Source organism: Dufourea novaeangliae, unplaced genomic scaffold, assembly GCF_001272555.1.
Source record: "Dufourea novaeangliae isolate 0120121106 unplaced genomic scaffold, ASM127255v1 scaffold8, whole genome shotgun sequence".
Classification (NCBI taxonomy): Eukaryota; Metazoa; Arthropoda; class Insecta; order Hymenoptera; family Halictidae; genus Dufourea; species Dufourea novaeangliae.
Window position 1 is genome coordinate 7,100,608 of NW_015373923.1, and position 20,266 is coordinate 7,120,873.

A 20,266-nucleotide genomic window follows, 5' to 3' on the forward strand; every position below is an offset into this window, starting at 1 on the left:
GAGCTTCCAACCAGGCGAGCTTTTGTGTGCACGCGCATAGAAACGCGCATAAAGAGGCGCGATGGCTTATTTTGTTCTACCTCTTTTTTTTCCCTTCTTTTTCACGGGCGTAACGAACCACGCGTGCTGCGCGGCTCCGATGATACAGACGTACGACGTTCTTTTTCCAACAGCGCCGGCCGGAACAGTCCCCTTTGAACGTTTGAACGGTCCTCGGAAATTCTTCGTTCCCAGGCCTCTAAGGACACACGCTGTCGGTGTTGAATTAATTTCGCCCCTTGAGGTGAGCAATTCTTTATTTAGAAACCGTGAGGGGTTAACGATGTCAGGGTTTGGAGTGGTTGAGAAGACACAAAATTGTCAAATTTCTCTCTTGAATCGCATTATGATTAAACTATCAGTGACCATATCTCAATATGACAGAAGTTTCATCAGTGAGGAATTTAGAGAGTATCTAGTACTCTCAAACCAAGTAGACGATGGATATAGGATAAACCAACCAATAATTGGCCAGTAATTGAAATGTAGGTAAATTATAAATTTCAAATTATTAAATGCTTGTAAATGGATTGCAGTTGCACTTTTAATATCTCAAATTTATAGGTAAGCGTATTAAGCAAACATTAATCAATACGATTCTTATTCAAAATATTTCAGAAATGTAGCAGTCATTTACTGGACTCTTATACGTTTTGCACTTTATAAGTAATGTTTGAAAAATTTCTATAAGAATAAGTAACTATTTTTATAAAAAATTTCTAGAAAAATAAATCTAATTGCAATTCCAACGGTTGTTTTGTTGTCATAAATAAATATATTCAAGTATTAATTTGAAACGTCCATAAATTTACCAATTCGGTCATTCACAGTTTGGTTTACTCTATAGTTTTTAGAAATAGAGGGATCTTCTCGACCGCAATAAGAGCTTAATCTCTTCTCGAATCGAGTGTTTCTGTTTCTTTGTGTTTTCGACATTCAGCGTAATGAAAAACGAACGCAATCCCCGTCGACGCGTTCGTTATTCCAAGACAATAATGCACCATCCCCGATATGAAAGGCGCGAGACTAAAACTGCGTTTAATCCCCATCGTTTTCACCGCCTGTAATACGGTAAATGGACTACGTGTGTGTGTATGGGGCCGGTCGCGACTGAATATCCACCGGCCGAGAAATTATACGACCCTTTGTTTTCAGTTATACCGGTCCGGTTACTCGTAATAGATTCACGCTTAAACTATACATAAGTACGCCCATTTATCGCGGTTTACAAGAGCTCGCTAGCGCGCGCCTACGCGCGTTAAACGCCGGGCTATTTGTATCGAGCAGTCATCGTAGACGGGCCGAAAGAGCTGCCCGGAAATTGGCCTCTGGAATGCTCCCCGGCCTGGTTCCGGCGGCAATTGTCGAACATACTATTTTCATTAAAATTACGGAGATTTAACCGTTTGAGTGGTGACGAATTTTCTTGGATATATGCTAAACATGCAAATTAAAAGGCGCATTTCGATTGTGTGGAAAAATAATAAAAACTGTAATAATTTAGTTCGATTAAGTATTCAGGGTGTAACAAAAGTGTTGTAGGTCCATGAAATGGGTCACTTCTGAGGTGATTTGGAACAAATTTTTCCTCAGTAAAAATGTTATCCGAGGATTTGTTAATGAGATATTAACGAAAAAACCCCCCCACCAGGTATCCATTTATAAATTTCCTTTCACATTTTGTTATGTTCTTGCCTAAAACAACACTTGGTATATTATAAGCAAGGGAAAACTAAAAGTTTTGAAAATGTACGAAAATAAAATTATCTATGTTAATCTAATCTGTCAGCATAGAAGTCTTCAAATTGCTTAATAACCGTGAATATTCTGGTTGCCCACACAAGGGTTAAACAAGAAAATGTCATTTCTTCATGACGAGTATACTCGACATAAACATCGAAAGGGTTAAAAAGGACATCATGTATAGTATCGGAACACTTTTCACCACGAACAAGAGAAAACGCAGAAGAACACGCACGATCGACGAAAGGATCGATTGCGCGGCTGCAGCCGAGCGAGAATTTTCGATGGAACAGGAACGTTAATCGGCCTTGCGAGAACCATCTCCGAAATGGAGAGAGACAGAGAGAGAGAGTGGCTCGAAGGAGAGTTCTCTCACGCTCTGAGAAGAACGTCTCTGGCCTCCACCGTCAGCCGGGGTAATTGATCGACGGGATCCAATTTCGCTCGCATAATGAAATTCAGCAGAGGAAACGCGACGATTCTCCCGTCGTATGATCGCTCTTATTCCATTTTGGCGCGTCTTTTAGAAACGGCTCATCCCGCCGGCGACGGTTCCCTTTGATGAAACGCGCGACGAAATACAGTAGAAGACGGGGGAAGACTTCGTTCCCTTTATACGCTCGACTATTCGGCTGATTTAGAACCGTTTCTGATTGAGTCTCCTACTTGCAGTTTTTAGAACGATCGGTAATTTCGAGTTCTTCTCTGAGGCGTATCTTTCCCTCGATGGTGTAAAACTGATCCAGTCTACGGTAAGTGTATTCTGATTTGAATAGAGAACGGGCTTCTCTTTTGATGAAACGCGATGGAATAATGAACATCCAGAACTTCGACTGTTTCCGTGAAACTGTGACTATATTCGCTAGCACCTTTCAGTCTCTAAGATTAAGGTATTTTAAATGAAGAGCAACAGCACACTTTTCTGCACTTCAAACGACTTTCACTCCTTTTACCCATACTGTAGCACATAACACACCTTTTAGTTACATTTTTTCTCTATAAGGGAAATTCCCATTGAATATACAGTGTGTTAATTTTAACTCGAACACCAAAATTATTTCCACTACTATTTAAAGTAAGAAAAAATGATTAAGTGTGTACATGGTTTTAAGGCGTGCATCTGATGGTGATAAAATGTTTTTTACTTCTTATTACGTTTATTTACTTCTGCATTCTTCAAACTGAAGCATGGTGTGTAAGTCGTTGAACTTATCTTGACGCCGACTACCACATCGCATTATAAAAAGTACATATTAATATGCAAAAAAATACGATGACTTTGAGAAAATCGTTAAAATAACCTTCACAGGATTTTTTATCAACATCAGATGCACGCCTTAAAACCATGTTCATCCTATTTGCAAATGGGTTAAGGAACCACTGTCAAAGAATATTAAATTCTTCTTACACATGATCTACAGAAATTTTACATCCACATCTGAGGAATCTTACATATACAATACCAAAAAGATGATCGTCAATCCACTGAGATTCCTCTATAAATCTACGTCTATCTACACCACTCAACCAAACACGAGATATGAGCAAATATTCACGTATCCTTCTTGAAATTTCACGAAATTCATCGTCACCCATGTAAAATCGAAACTACAGAAGGGGAATGGAATGAAACTGGAAGAATAGCGACTGAAGCACGATCGACCTCGCGTCGTCGCCGCCGCGATTCCGCCCATCGGTGGCTCCTTATCCACGGAGTTTGGTTTTCATTCGCTTTGCAATTCAATCCGTCGAATCTCGCGGGATATTCCCGTCCGTTTCAACGTTACCTAACCCCCCTCATCCGATCGTCGGTCGCGCCCCCGACGACAACGTGGCAGGCTTGTGTTCGGGATCGCGACACCGTCCGGGTTTATCCTCGCGCCCCGAGGCGACGAATTAATGATACTGGGAGCTTCCCCTGAGCCCAAGAGTATGCTAATTCGACGGGATTCGGTGTCTTCCGCCCGGCGTCGAAGCGACGACAAGACAATTGCTTCACGACTCGGATGGTCTCGAAGAGAAGAGAAGAGGAAAATCTCGGCCCATTCGTCGTGTGCTCCTAATACTTCCACACAGAACCCTTAATGCAGACCACACAGCGTTCCATTGATATATTTGATAAAAAATTTCCATGATTATTCTAGAATAATTATTATCATTACTTTGTTTTATGTATCAATACAGGTTTTAACTTTTCAAATTTTATAGTGCATCCTCGTGAAAGTACTGTAGTGATAGGATTTTGGCTAAATTAAACAGAAGTGCAAAGTTTCGAATTCCTGAAACTTTTTTGGAACATTTCAATTAGATACACCAATAAGTAATCCACTACTGATATAATTGTGAGGCGACATATTTTAAATTAAAAGTATCTTCCCGATCTTGAGTTGAGTAACAATGGTGTAATTTGTAGGAAAATCACTGTACATATGACAAATCTTGACTTTTATAGTGAAGAACAACGATTTCATCGAGGAATAGTGAATTACTTATTGGTACACCTAATATTTTGTATACCCAACAGTTATGGTTAGACTATAGCACTGAACTATATAAATAATACTGTTTTTCGTATGATATGTTTATTATAAGAAACTTGATTTAAACTATTACGTTTCCTATAGACTGTATACCTATTCCTAAAACCATCCATTCTCATTTTCAACTCAATCCATTCTATAATACTCTTACAAAGACACAAAGTAGAACATAGATACTCAAATTCTGAATAACAAAGGACATCTTTCGCCCTCAGTTTTTCCTACTTCATTAACTACACGCCACTGCTCAAAAGACTAAACCTAACAAAAACTCAATTATTCACATTCACCCGATAAAGTCCGCAAACGCTTCAAATCAAACAACCATAAAACACTGCACCGTCGAATCAATAGCTAACATCGAAGAAACTCCCAAACTACCCATTCCACGCAAGAACCACCTGACATTGTGCAACGAGCAAACGCGAAGCCCTATGGACTCCGTTCCCAACAATATAGTTTCTTTGAAGGTATCCAAGTTCATGCAACTTTCATTTAACTTGAGGGGAATCTTCACCGAGTCTCGGGGAAGCATATCACGGAGCTCGGAGATCTTCCGATGCAAAAGTAACGAGACCATGAGGAATCTTTGGAAACAAGACCTGAGATCCTCCAATTTTTCTTGATTCTACCCAAGTATATCCATCCTCGACCTACCTCAGAAAACATTTCTTCGACCTCCTGAAACTCAGGGGAGTGAATATCCGCATTAAGCATTCTTTTACGCCACGAATTCCGAATACAAAATCGAGACGACGGTCTTTCAGTTTATTCACGACGTTTATGTTATCCAGGATGATTTCACCGTTAACTGACATATGACGCCCGAAACGAAATCGATTCCTGTTTATACTGGAATAATGTTTTCCCCTTTATTCCGCGAGGACGATGATTCGCCGGCTGTCCTTTGAGACGTGACGCGGGTTCGCGAACATCCACGCGGAATGCTGAATAGACGACGGCGTTCTAGGGACGCTGGCCTAAATTTCCCGTAGCAGAGAAACGTGGAAACGTGGACTAGCGCGCACGGAGACCGAAAGAACCATCATCCGCCCCCGGGCGACAGAAAGTCGGAGGATCGGACGCTGCCTGACGACGACGACGACGACTACGACGACCCTTCTATACAGAGATTTTCACGAATACACACCGTGGAAACCAGACGAAAATACCTCTAGGACAGCCTCAGGCCGCGGGGGGAAGACACCTATCGACGAACCTTTTCAACCCCTTGTAGAGAACCCACGGTCGCGAAGGTGGTCCCCCTGTGTTTGAGCAACGAAAAATTGAAGATTCATGTTGCTCTACCGGTGAATGGAATCTTTTACTCGACGACGAACGTGTGTGTACCGGTTTTTTTTATACCCTCGGTTCTTCTGTTTAGGGTGAAGGTGTTCCTTTGGATTACGGTATTTTGGTAGGGTGTGTGTGATGGGAGTAAAGATAATGTTCAGAGTTGTTGCTCTAACTTCTAGGTTTGTGTTTTGCAGTCTTTAGTAGGGATAGAAAGGGGGTGCAGTTGATAATGGTAGTACAAAATGACCGTAACAGATTTTTAATATATTCGATAGCACCAGAAGTAATTTAGATCTTCAAAATTAGTGAGATACCTTGTATATATTAGAACAAAAATAAAGAATAACTTGTTAGAGTAGTCAAAAATGGATGTAGCAGCTTTTTCATATATTCGATAGCACTAGGAATATTATTATTTTATTGTTCAAAATTATCGAGATACCTTGAATATAGAACAGGAATAAAGAATAACTGATTAGTATAGTCAAAAATGGACATAGTGAATTTTTAATATATTCGACAACACCAGAAATAATTTGGACCTTCAAAATTAATGAGATACCCTGAATATGGAATAAAAGTAAAGAACAACTGATTACAATAGACAAAAATGGACGTGGAGAATAATATTAACCAATGGAAAAGATGAAAATCGTATTGCAAAAGGTTACTCGAACATCGAAATCTTGTTCAGTTCCCTGTTTACCTATATGACGAGCAAGCCTGCACATGTGTGCCGATGTATTATCGAAAATATCCTCTATAAACTCGAAGGATTCTCGTGGGGGAACTTCACGAAAAAGTGGAACATCGACTGATCCTCGGTAACCCAACACCGTCTTCGCTACTGATGAAGCAAACCCTGTTTCCCATCGCAACAAATCCCCTTCCTCGGAGTGGCTCATTCTTTCAACGAAACCCATGCTAATGTTTGCATAATGTACGTGATAAATCCCGTTTTCAGGATCGTGGATTAACGAACGCATCCCCGATCGCACGATCGGAATTTCCGGCGGTTGTTTATCGTAAACCGTTCCATCGGCCCTCGAAATCGAAAATCACCGGGAATCCCTCTATGGAAGCGTAAAATCAACGGAAATGTTAAACAGAATATTCCCTCTTGGGGTAACTGGGACACGTAAGGCACATTTTAATTCTGAATTTTCCACAGATTTTTGTATTATCAAACTATGAATAACAATCTTTTTAAATGAAGTATATTTTAATGTTCTTCCTTGAATGAGGTGGATTGCTAATTGTTTCTATTCACTGCTCTCCAATGCCCTTAATTGTACTATATAAAATGATTAAGTAATGAAAAAATTTTGTTACATACCACATCTTTGCAAGAAAAGTGTCACAGGTCGAAAATATGTATATTTCTCAAGAGCACGAAAAGAAACTGCGTCATTATGTAGCATTTCATATATTAAACAAAATCACACTAGTGCAATCTCACTTGAACTATGTCCAGTAAACTTCTGATATTCTTCTGGATGCTGGATCCACAACGTATTACAAAGATTATTTCACGCATTAAAATGCGAATAGAAAATTTTTCATGTGTGACATTCAGCATCGTAAATCAACAATTATAATCGCTAAAAAAATATTCAATGTTTCATCCAAAAGAATTTATTACAGATTATAGTATTACTAAACATTACCCAAAAGAACTAATCACAATTTGTATTCATTTCCTTGCAATTAATTCCCAAAGAACGGTTAAATGTTTACCAAATTTGACTGGCTGGTCCCCTTAATTCAACTTTAACCAAAATCTGCTTCACATAGTCCCTTACTTAAGGTTTCCATTCAATTGTAATTTAACCGTAACTCAATTCCAAGCATATTGGATTACATACTAATACACTCAAGAAGCACCGTCATCCCAAAAATATACATTCATGCTCGGCTCTTATATCTACGTATGCGTTCCACGATCTAATCTCTCGCTCTTCACCCCCCAAAGAATTCCGCACGGCCTCGAACGGGGAACTCGCCAGCGAGTCGTTCTCCGTTCCCTGTTCTCAGGGTCGATTTCTCCAGAAGCACGGAATAAGTGGACCCGTTACAGCGCAATCTCGCGTAACGCGGCGCGGACTTGGGGAAGGGGGGAAGGCGGGAATACATCCTTGGAAAAACGTCGTTTCCATTCCTCTTTTTCCTCGACCACTCTACCAGCCGTCGTTGCCCGCGACGGCTTTCATCCAATTTCCCCTTGTCTCGAGAAGAGAGAGAAAGAGAGAGGCCTCCGTTCCGTCCACGACACGACTCGCGGCTACCACTTAAATCGAAGTGCTCGGCTCTTGTACGATGTCTCCGCGCACCCGTGGGACCCATCGTAGGCCTCGGGATCCATGAATCGCATCGTCCATCTCCAACGATCCTCTTCCGCGTCCTATTTTTTTTTTTTTTGGAACTGTCAGCAACGTCCCCATGTCTCCGTGGACCAACATGTCCCCCCTGTCGTCGTCAAGGTCGTCTAGGTTCGCCAGGGAATTGAATTAGAACTCGATGAGTCTCGATGGTCACACCTCAAACGGTTACGATCCGAGAATTCGCGGGCTTCTAGTGGCCAAGAGAACAACGGGAATGTCTCAGGGTCGTTTTCCGATTGGAACGGGGATATACATCGATCTTTATGCGGCTCGAAATCAAAAAAATATACAGTCATTTGAAAAAAAAATCAGTGATCTTGGAAACTTCAAGGAAAATACCACATTTAAAGGTTTGCAGGATACTGACCACTTAATATCATTCAAATTACGCATAAAATATTTTTTACCTGTTCACAATTAAAAAAAATATTCGAGGATTCACACTTAAATGAGACACCCTTATAATTATCTCTTTGCAAAACTAGTTACTCATCTACCCTGAGGATAAAATTCATACCTCTGAAATAGAACACTATCAAACAAGAAGATTAGTAATCTTGTAGATCAAAAACTTTAAACAGCCAGTCTTCTAGACTCGTATCATGAACCCACTTTGATACAATTCCCCTGACACAATAAATGGCCCCTACAATCACAACGAAATTCTTCGTAATTCCCATCGCTAAAGTGACACAGAATGTCGACAGAGAATACGAAATTTCAAGCTGAAACAGCAAACATTTATACGACTCCGGCGCATAATAATTCCAGAACGTCTCATCAACCTTTTTCATCCTATCCTCGCAAAACTACCGCGAAAACATTTTCGCGACGCGAGACCTTTCCCAGCCCCGAAGGGGAGGGTAGTTGGGGTGGTTTCCACGGATCTCCTGTTTCAAAGAACGTCCACATTTCACCGGGCACGCGAGCATTAACGCGGCGAGCGCTCGTCCGCCGTCGGCCGAAATTGCGGTATTAAATTTACTTTGGTCCCGTGACTCCGCCGCAGACCGCAGCCAGCCCAGTGTGTACGCGGCCAGTCGTCGTAACGCGTCGCGGCGGGATATCGCCGGGAGAGGGAAAAAGGCAGAAAAAAATTCCTGATTAAATTTCGCGGCAGGTTTAGACATCGTGCAACAAACCGTAGGGGCCCCGATGGGGCTCGTAGACCGCGACCGGTGTGTTTGGTTTCATCGTCGGTGAACGAAGAACCGGTTCTGCTGCGACCAGCGACTATTAACCAGGGTGCACGATTAAAAAAGACATTCCTGAAACGCAACGGCAAACCAGACGCTGACCAATCGAATGGCTAATACAGTAGAGCGTCCCATAACTGCAGCCCCATTATCCGAATACTCTATTATCCGAACGTTCTAGTATCCGGCAGTTCTGTTATCCGAATACTCTAATATCCGAACTTCTAGTATCCGAAGGTTCTGTTATCTGAATACTCTAATATCCGAACGTTCTAGTATCCGGAAGTTCTGTTATTCGAGTAGCCGTTTCGTAGCGATGTTTACATACAATCTTATATACACTTTCCCGTACTCGGTCAAACGAATTCTGTAGTATAACAAAATAAAAAAAAACAGGTAAATGAAAACGTGTAGTTTTAACTATTGTGGTGAAATTCCAGGTTTCAGACCCTATTCATTGTTTCAGAATTTGTACTTAAGGATGGGGAATAAAAACTGAAAATCAAAAGAGCTCAAAAATTGTGATACACCCTGTAGAGTCTGTGCAATACTTCATAATTTCTAAAAACAATGTAGAAGTTCGAAACGTATAATTGACCTTGAAATAGACCTATCTAATGACCTTGAATGGTAGCCATCTTCACGAGAGAAAAAGAACCCACAGGAGAGGAGCTGATTGCCTGCCAATTGCAAGAGCAGAAGGCGTTTATTTAAACAGCTCTTATCTCAAAAATTTGTTTCCTTTAATTAACTTACTTCTCATAGTTCAGGTCATATATTACTGTCCTTAACCACTCATTGAATGTCTATATAGCCTTAGAGACGAATCCATTAGCAGACCCAGGACGAGAAACGCTCCCTTTCCTTTCCATTCCTTTTCATTCCTTTCATTTCAACCGCCACAAGTGTGCGATTCAAAAAAGGGATTCCTGAACAATAAACCAGACGAGAATCAATTGACAGACTAATATTTCAAATATTCTATTCCGCCACCACCGTCGGCCCATCCACAGACCCACTAGTCCCTACTGAGTTGCGGTCGAGGCTAATTTACATGACTTGCGTCAGGCTAATTCGGCCAGGTCAATAGCTTGAAGGGGGGCAAAATGATGTTTGCTTTATTACGTAATTACGGGAGTAAACTTAATATTGACGGAGCGACGACGGAACCGGCTGCTTTGGTGGGGACCTTGTGACTCTTTTAAAAGCTACCCGTCCCTAAGTGATTTCAAAGTGTACACCGTAAAGGTCGATTTAAAACGAAACCCCATTATTCCACGTTAATGTCTCCTTGCAGAACGAGTCCATATTATTGGATCCTTCGGAAAGTCCGTAGCGTTTTTTTATAGGCAGAGTTACGGTCTACGTTTTTCAATTTATATTTTGTATTCTTATTCATTAGGTTTTTTTATTATTTCTTTATATTTCCCAAATAATTTCATTCCATCATTTATAACATATTTTATCATATATTTTTAATTTTTATTACCTTAGTTAAAAAGCTGTTCAACCTGCTTCTACATAGATTTTGTTTTCTCGCTACAGAATATTCTAGCGATCCAAAGGAATAATCATCCCATAGAACAAAGTTTAATTAATCAAACAAACGGCTATAAAATCTTCCAGTCGGAATATAATAATTCCTTTTCACAAATAAGCTTCCCTCGTCCACTAACCAGGCGTAACCAAGCCACAATGCTTCAAAACTCTACGAAATTCTCCAAACACCCCAATACAAAAAGCTTGTCTCATCACCTCTGTACTAATTTCTATTTACCAACTGCGCCTATCCAACATAACATCGAGACCCCGTGTGTCACGTTGTCAGAATTCACAGTAGCCCAGAGATCGTGGCAGCAACATTTCCGTGTAACACCACGAACCAGAGAGACGTCCACGTTTCATCGCTCGGAGATGCTCCATTTTCGTGTTGAAAACGTCCATTCGGCCGCGGCGTGGTGAATCGAGACGCAAACGCAAGGCTATTGTTCGGTCGGCACAGCCGCGACTATATAAAGGCCGTATCGCAGTCGCCGCGAAGGAGGAAATTTGCACGGCCGCGGGGCGGAGCGTACATTTCGCGTTCAACTTTACCTTTTGTCGCGACAACGAATACACACACACACTGGGTCCCATCCGGAGTTTCTACAACGCGTGCACGCAAGGAACCGCTGGTCCGTTCCCTTTGTCGGCGTCGAAGCAGCGCCCCCCCCCCCCCATCCAGCTTGTTGTTAACTTCCCTTGAGTTAACTTTTCCGTCGATTTCCAGGCTTTCTTGCCGGGTCGCGAGATTGCGGTAAGAAATTCCCGACCCTCCCCAAAGTCGGAGAGCGAGTTACTAGGAACTTCGAACGAGATTACAACGGGTCGGGAGGATCGAAGCGTCCCAGAAACAGTTTTTCGATGTTGCCCCGTGGGACTCGGTGCATCGCCGTGCCGGTCGGGAATCGTGAAAAACTTACTTCGTTGATCGATTTTGTCGCGTGAGAATCGATAGGTGGTGGTGAATTTTGAAGGAAGAATCGATGGAGGTAATATTTGCCTGACGAACCGCTGAGTTGTACCACTTGGCTTGGTAAATATTGACTTTCAACACTTGTCTGATCATACGGACGGTTATACCACTTGTAAAACTAGATATATATATATACACTACTTGTTACGACTAGATAGAATGTGTGATGATGTACGAACTTGTACAACTTGTACGAGCCACTGCCGACACCCGCTACATGTCCGATGGACATCTGATCTGTACTACTTGTCACGTCAGTTGCAGACTTATACTACTTGTCTAACTTGTCACTGTATAATACATCAAGCTCTGTATCTACTTGACCGTGAAGTATTTTTACCCACATCGATCAATATCTTACTTAACTCAATGATGTCAGTATACTACTACTCTCTATGCAACTGGCCACGTGACTGGCTTGGGTAGCCAACTTGAAAAAATTGATTGGAAGTCTACAAAATCTTGTTTAACTACATATTTATCCATGATAAATGGGGATCATGAATGGAATGTAATGTTGCATAAAATTTCTCGTATTATTTAGCCTCTTTGGATCTAAGTCAAAATATACAACTCTTTAAAAACAAAACAACCTCACTTCAATCAAATAACAGACTTATTTTAGCCTTAACTCTTCTTATACAAAAGTCAGTCTTAGAATGTTTAACATGAAGCAGCAATCAAAATTGTAGTTCCGAAACTATCTTTAAACGTGCTAACAATCACAAGAAAAATAAATTAAACTTCAAACAAAATGCATATATCGATCTTTAAAGATTCATTTACGGAAACTAGAAGCAAGCAGACATTTCGTTACTGCGTTAAAAATTCTATCAACTCCCTTATAAAATAAGAACAGTACTAAAAATAAAAATTCTTTAAATACATAAAATCTTCAGTCTAATTATCACTTTCTAGCCCTCATAAATCCTATCCCCATGAAACACGTAACGAGCCCCAGTGCTAAAGCAACATTAAATACACACCGTTCTCCGACTTCTTGCTCGCTGTAACGCGCGTTACACGAACACCAGAACCGACGCGATGAAAAATCCTTTCAAGTCACGGACAAACCGAAACGATACAATTTCATTCGTCTCGGGCGTTCAAGTTCGCAGCTACGGAGAACAATACTTTCGCCGTTCGAAACAGTCGAAAGAAACGGTACATAATTAATCCTCGCTCTGTTATGTCCCCATAGAACCTCGCGAACGATAACGTCGTCCGACGAGAATTAAGCTTCCGTTTCCACTGTTTTTCTTTCTCTTTTCAGTTCCTCACGCGACCGCCTCGCGATATCCGTGTTTCGTAGTCGACGGCGCGACAAATTGACGTTGATAAATTCCCCTTTTGTCACAAAACGATGCATCATCCGCGCCAGGTCTCAGACATCGCGGCGGACGAATCGAATTATTCCTGAAAATTGTTCCACCGCCTCTGGTCTCACCTCCTTCTACCGTTTTCGTCGTCGTCGCTTCGAGAACGGTTTTGTTAGCGTACCTAGGAAAATTCTCCGTTCACCGTATCGAAAGAAAGAGAGAGAAGGGGAGTCCCAGACCGTATACGACGGCTTGTGAACGCGTCCGTCCGGTTGTATTTATTCGAGACAACCCCCCAGCTACTTTCGCGATTTATACGCGTAAACTGCAGGCTCTTTGATCCTGTGCCTCGACGTCCGCTCCCGTGATCGAGCACCGTACGGGAAACGAAATGTCTCGAGGAATGTACTGTCGTCGTCGCTTGTGAAATGCAAAAGCTCGCGGGGGATGACCTCGTTTAAGACGCTTTCGACGGAACAGCGGAAGAAACTGTGCTGAACCGTGGCCGACCGGGCGAGAAAAATTATTGGGGAGAAAATACGGATGATATGTTCCAGTGGGAACGAACTGTCTTGCTGATAGTGTCTTATATTTCTTGTTAATCGCGTTTTATAGCTCGTTGAACGCATAGAAAATGATGGTAACTTGAGGAATAAAAATATAGGGAAAGGCAACTTTCTGGGGGAAATGTTGATTATCTTGAGAATAGTTATTGCCTTATTGAAATAATGTATTATCTTGTGAGTTACGTGATACGTCGGTGCTGGCCATTGTAGCGTGTAACATTGTCAGAACTTTGTATGATTACATCGGAATAAAATGGAACGATTTGGGCTAATGAACGGCTGAGTTGTACCACTTCGAACAACAGTGTTACTTGATTTGTGAGTGTATGAAATGTATGAAAATTTTGTTTGACTGATAAAGAATGAATAGAAGAAATGTGTACACAGAAAATCTTGATGTGATGTTTGTTTGATTACTTGTTTACTCGTATCTGTGTTCGTTATTTCAATATTATAATTAAGAAGCAGTATGTTTTTCAGAATCTCATATCTAGACAATACACTGCGTGGCATAACTATAAAACCACCCTAAAATTTTCAATTCTTATGTACTGTGGTTAAAATTAAAACACACCGAGTACGCCATGTCTAAAATCGTGTTGAGAAATAATGTTTCTCCAAAAAAGAACAGATTATATACCCTAGAAGAAAAGGTGGTTCGTTTTTATTTTAACTACAATACATAACGATTGAAAATTGTAGGGTAGTTTTATAGTTATGCCACGCGGTGTATATTTTCTCATATCTGGCATAACTGACGTCGTCGAGACCAAAACCAAAAAAAACTGGGAAAGAATCGCTTATTTTCTTGTCTGAGCATGACCGCCCCATTCTACTTATCTCGACCATTCCACCTAGCTACTCTACTTTCCCAACGGCCTACTATTCTACCACGTGCTATCCTAATCTGCTTATCCAACTAAATAGCGTACTGTTCGTTGCGTCTGATAAGACGCTGACCTACTCCCCTTATCCAACCGTAGGCTGTGGACCCCTCCACCTTTCTCCTTTATCGTCAGCTCGGTCGCGGTCATTCCCACTCAGAAACTCCGTCATTCGTTTAACAGCACCGACCGCTCCTCCATCATCCTTCCAGGCACCGATATAAAGTTACAACTTCCCGTTGTACAATTTTCTCACCGGCACACACTGATACCAAGGGTAAACGAACATTTTGCAGTCGGCCCGCTGGACGTGAAGATAATCGGGGCGAACCAGCCACTGTCGGCGGGCAAGAGGTACGAGCTTGTGTGCTTGACTTCCGGTTCTATGCCGCCGGCCATGGTCACCTGGTGGAGGAACGAGCAACGTTTGGTGGGCTCCAAGGAGACCGTAAGTAGATCCCGAACTAACCGTCTATTCCCTAGCCGAAAGTACATCGAAGTCGACTATTTGCATCTGTGAAATGTCTCACAGCCGTGAACAATATACAGGGTATTCCCAAATTGCTCGACCGCATTTCACTAAGCGACCAGAATAACTGATAGAGCACACAAGACACTTAGCTAAACGGAACAGTTACGGTTCACAGGATTTTTTGGATATTCTGGAGTATTCAGAATTTGAAAGAACTGAAGCGTTCTTAACTTAAATGACAAGGAGAGGGCTCGAGATGGTCAAATGGAATTGTGATGCGCTTTTGCAGGATGGTAGCGAGGTTAACCCTTACCCAAATCTAAAAGTGTAGGTGCCTACTCTTATTGATTTTTTAAATAATAGGTATTGAAGTTCTACGGTCCCTTATATACTTTAGGTGCGTTTACACATTTATATTTATATTACAAAGAATAATTATATTTATATTATAAAGAAGATGAAAAAAAGAGTATTTTGGTACTAGGATGTGACGGACGCCACTGCTCCATTAACTCTGACAGTACAACATTCGCGCCTAATGTGTATAAGCGGCCATAAAACTTTAATACAGATTATTTAAAAAATCAATAAGAGTAGGCATGTACGCTTTTGGATTTAAGTAAGGGTCAACCTTTCTACTATCCTGCAAAAAAGCATCGAAATTCCAGACACCCATCTCGAACGCTCTCCTTATGAATGAATTCGAACTTTATCGACTGGAATCAAGACTTGTTAGAGGAAAACTCCTAAGCAGACCTTACCTAAAACACGATGGTGCTCGAAACTCGGTTTAGGACTCATTGTTCTAGTTAGAAGTCTTAAGTGCCTTTATACAACAACTAAAAACAAGTCCAAACGGTAGAAACGGTCAATCCCTTCCATCAACTGAACCGTTAACAAAGCTGATCGATCAATTTGGGAGCATCCTGTGCAGAGAAATCAAGGATGAAACGAGAATCGACAAAGGGACCGGTCTCTGTCTGATGAGCATCCACGTCTGTTGGATATCGTTTCGGTAGGACTGCAGCAAAGGAGGAATCGGTCGTGAGCATACTGACGGGATTTCGATTCAGCATCGTCGGAGCATGCACTCAACATAATTTCTAATCCCTCACGTAGGCCCATCCCTTGAAGGAGCCGTAAAATCGATGCCTCGCGCCCATCCTCCTCCTCTTCGGTGTGTTGCGAGCTCCCACGTGATAGCGTGCGAGGATATCGTTATCGCGGGGCCGTGGGCCGCGTGGTTTAAGCCACGCTGAAAGCGCCATTAGACGGCGGAATAATTTAAATCAAAGTAAGCCAGTGACGTGATAACGGTGTCCCCGACTCCGCGGGCCCTCGAGTGTATGTCTCCCGTTACTGGCGGCCGTAATTAAGGCAAATTGGCCCCGCGGCATCAGGGGGTGGGTGGGTTGCCGCCTCGCCGATTAATTAGCCCTTGGGACGAATGTGCCGCGACCGGAAAAACGACGAATCGAAAAAGGGATTCTGGAAGGGACGTGTTAAAGGTAATTAACGGTCCCGAAGAGTCGTTTCCCCGTTGTACTTTTTGGTGATCGGGCTCGCGGGCATTAGAGCTTGCGTTGGTGGGTTTTCGAAATTTTAGAGGCACGGTTGGAACGTGAATTGCACGGAACAAGGGCGAACGGGTGAAACAATGCCGGGGAGTAATGGAAAAATGGAAAGAGTAGTTTGGTGGGAAAGAACTGTCGGGAAATAGTGTATTCGAATTAATGGGAGTCCGTGATGGGATTGCAGGGAAATAGAATGAGTTTGGTTAGAGGGTGTAGTGTGAGGAGGAAAAAATGAGAGGATAGAATAGGTTAGAAAACTGGAAAAGAAAGGAGAAAGAGATGGAAGTGCAATAGGATTTACGAGACTTATTGGTAGGTAGTAAGGAAAAAGATAAATACAGCAATAATGGAGGACGTAAGTTAGGGGAATAAGACGGAAAAGAATGAAAGGTGAAGGTAGGTAAGTTAGTTTTGTACAGTTAGGTTAAGTGTAAAGCAAGGACAAATTTATTGGTTGTCAGGCTGAAATAAAGAATATACATAGATATATAGGGTGTCCTAGATTAAGAAAAAAATGTTATATAAATATAGGTCGTGTGAAGCTTTATTAAAAAATTATAACAAGAAAAAACGAAATACGAAGGGAACAGTAACAGACTTGCGGTTACTGAGATACAATGTAGGAATAGACCAGCACTATTTACATTTAGTCTGTTTATTAGACCTCTGTTTACTATCTGAGGCTGTTTACTATCTGAGTATACATTCAATGCTGGTAGTTCTAGTGTTAATGAAATACTGTTACCAAATGGTTTATTACTAATGTTTGCATAATATATGTACAAAATACTTTATATTTGCTCTACTTTAACAATTCTACCGGACATCTGACTCCTATCCACACAGACAGTACAAAATATCTCAATCCGTCTGACCATACGAATTCCATTCTACTTATTTAGCACGGAGCTCGTACGAACCTTATATCAGCGGTATCGTCCCACCGCAAAAGATTGCCCGGAAATTTCTGTCAATTCAAACAGAAAGTGTTCACGTAGGGAAGATGCGCGTCGTAAGCGTTAGGAGTAGACTGAGTCGGAAGAAACGAAACTTTCGAAACTGTAAGATTACAGGAGGAAGTGGCGGAAGACGAAGAAGTAGAAGAAGAAGAAGAAGAACGATCTCGTTTCCTCCGACGTCCTATAGATTATGGTTCCGCCCCCCGTCGTATTCCTTCTTACGCCTCATCCTCTTTTGTTTAACTTTCTTATATAAGCGACGGAGGGAAAGACTTACGGAATGAGACGTATCGACTTTGGAACAATATTTTCTCCGTTTCGATCCTCAGGCTACACTTTCTTCCACCCCTTCTCGCTCTCAATCTCCGCGGCTCAAATATTTATATCTTGATTAAGTGACACGCCAACGCGAATGAAATTCCAACGGTTGAAATTAAAATTTCTAATTTACAAGTAACGCGCCGTGCCCCTAGAAGATTAATGTCAAACGATAAAATTAATATTTTCTTTTACCGTGGGTAACGCGTAATTCAAACACCCCGCCCCTTTCCCCACTACAGACGAGGTAGACAAATTGGAGGGAAGTGAAGACTTAACGAAGTCCCGGGGATGTTCCGATGTAACTTTCCATGGAAACTAGGCCTTCGATACATCCCACGGTTAATGATAACATATTGCTGTATTATCGTCGGGGATAATGGGAAACAGTGGTGAGGAACTTTTCGTAGTTCTGCCCCCCGGAACCCCACGAGACGATAAATCACGGGATACTCTTCTTCTTCCGTTTCTTCCACGGACTGTTATGTACGAGAACCATACAGATAATTAAATCGAAGAATTTCTAAAAGAACCCCCCGCATCGATCAACGTCATTCTTACCTTTCACCCGTTTATGATTCGAAATAACAGTGGGAAAGGAACTACGATGTTCCGTGATAGAGGAAATTTAAAAAAAGATAGACGGGAACTGAATTAAAAAAAGCAAAAACGAAAACTACATTAAACCAGAAAATTGCTCCGTGTGTAACGTAGAGATTGAGGCAGGTATTTGTAGAGACCTGACTGCGGTGTACGCTTTCTATTAAGAAGCACGGTGGAGAGCGAGAGAAGCGAAATGAGAAAGAAGAGAAAAGAAAAAAAGAATATCGAAGCCAGGAGGAGCGAAGCGAAGTTATCATAATGTTGTTACAGAGTTCTGGCGATGGGAACACGACCACCAGTATCTTGCCGTTCACGGCGACCAAGGCAGATGATGGCAGACACTTGTCGTGTCGGGCTGAAAATCCAATCATGGGAACCGAGCCGATAGAGGACGGCTGGAAGCTCGAGATACAGTGTAAGCGTATTAAAGACACACTCGAGAGATCTCCGCTACTCCCGTTCCCCCATCCCTCTGGTACCCATCGGCCAGTTTGATCGATCTGTTACGATTATTACGCTACAGGCTGCGACTTATTGACGTTTTCAATTTGCAGACACGCCGGAGACCAGGATACAACTGGGCACGTCCCTCAATCCGAACGCGATACGAGAGGGCACCGACGTTTACTTCGACTGTCTGATACAAGCCGAACCACTGGTGTATAAGGTGGAGTGGCGGCACTTGGTGAGCGAAGAAATTTATTCAGAAATGTTCTTTGGACAATAGAAAATTGGTGTACACTATGTAAACGAATAGATTATGGTAATAATTACTAGTTAGAAATACTGTACATTGATTGATACTACTTATCTGGCCAGATATACAGTTCCTACCTTACTTGTCTGATCAGTCATTGCCCCTATACTACTTGTGTAATAGAATAAGGATCTTGTACTACTTATATGATCACGTATGGTCCCTATACTACTTGTTTCGCCAAATGATGTACCTGTACTACTTTTCTAGCTAAATGTTGTACCTATACTACTTGTATGGTCGCCATATTGCCCTCCTGATCAGAAACTACCTCTATACTACTTCTGAGACCAAATACTTGTCCTACTCGCCTGTTTTTTAATAGTAATTTTCTACGAAACCATATTTATAAATATTACTTAAGATTTTTTCGATTGGGCAATAAGAATTCTATTCTTAATTCTCTTTGGTTAGGTTTAAGAAAGCAGAATCTGGACCTCCTTTGGTTGCCTCTGATCTCTTGATCTTCTTTCCTTTTATGCTATAAAAGGATCTACAATTTCACGTATTTTATTATCCCTATCCCTTGACCATGAGCATGGGCCGTTATATTGTTCTAGCTTAACCAATCGGGTTCAACTCCTTTGTATGATCAGACAACTTCCATATTGTACCCGATTGAATCAATATTAGCTGTAGTCTACTTGCTCCTATTAAAAACGGTTTCAATTTACTCTGGTTGATTAATAGCCATCATACTTCACGTTGAACGGCCACCTTGTTCCCATTCTACAATCCCTCGTTTTCTATCCGTTCTGAAAATATTCGATCAGTTTCACCAGAGGTATCAATTCCATCCAGTGAAACGTATAGCGTAAAAACCTTGATTTTCACATCGAGATTGTCTCCTGCCCGAGGTTTCGAGTTTTGCGTCGACACAGATCTTTCATCGCTATTCCATCAGATGTTTCGTCTTCCTGTTCCTTTGATTACTTTCGGCCAGTAAAGGCTTCTCACAGGAAACCGCGTCTTTTCATCACTGGCCGCAATTTATAAAAAAAAAAAAAAAGAACAAGCTGTTTTCCGAGGATCAGAAACTCCCGAAAATGGTCCATTTCCAGGGTGTACTGGATACCGAAAAGTTCGCCGGTTGTACGAGGCAGC

The 20,266-nt window shown here is 41.7% G+C and overlaps 1 protein-coding gene across 1 annotated transcript in view; it reads left to right on the top strand.

Moving 5' to 3' along the window:
* Window positions 1–20,266, top strand: part of LOC107194613 (hemicentin-2-like) — an 82,533-nt gene that overhangs the window by 51,388 nt on the left and 10,879 nt on the right. Inside the window, exons 6-8 of the mRNA XM_015584257.1 lie at window positions 14,776–14,927; window positions 18,676–18,820; window positions 18,960–19,090. Of these exons, the coding sequence (XP_015439743.1) occupies window positions 14,776–14,927; window positions 18,676–18,820; window positions 18,960–19,090 (428 nt within the window). The remainder of the gene's footprint in view (window positions 1–14,775; window positions 14,928–18,675; window positions 18,821–18,959; window positions 19,091–20,266) is intronic.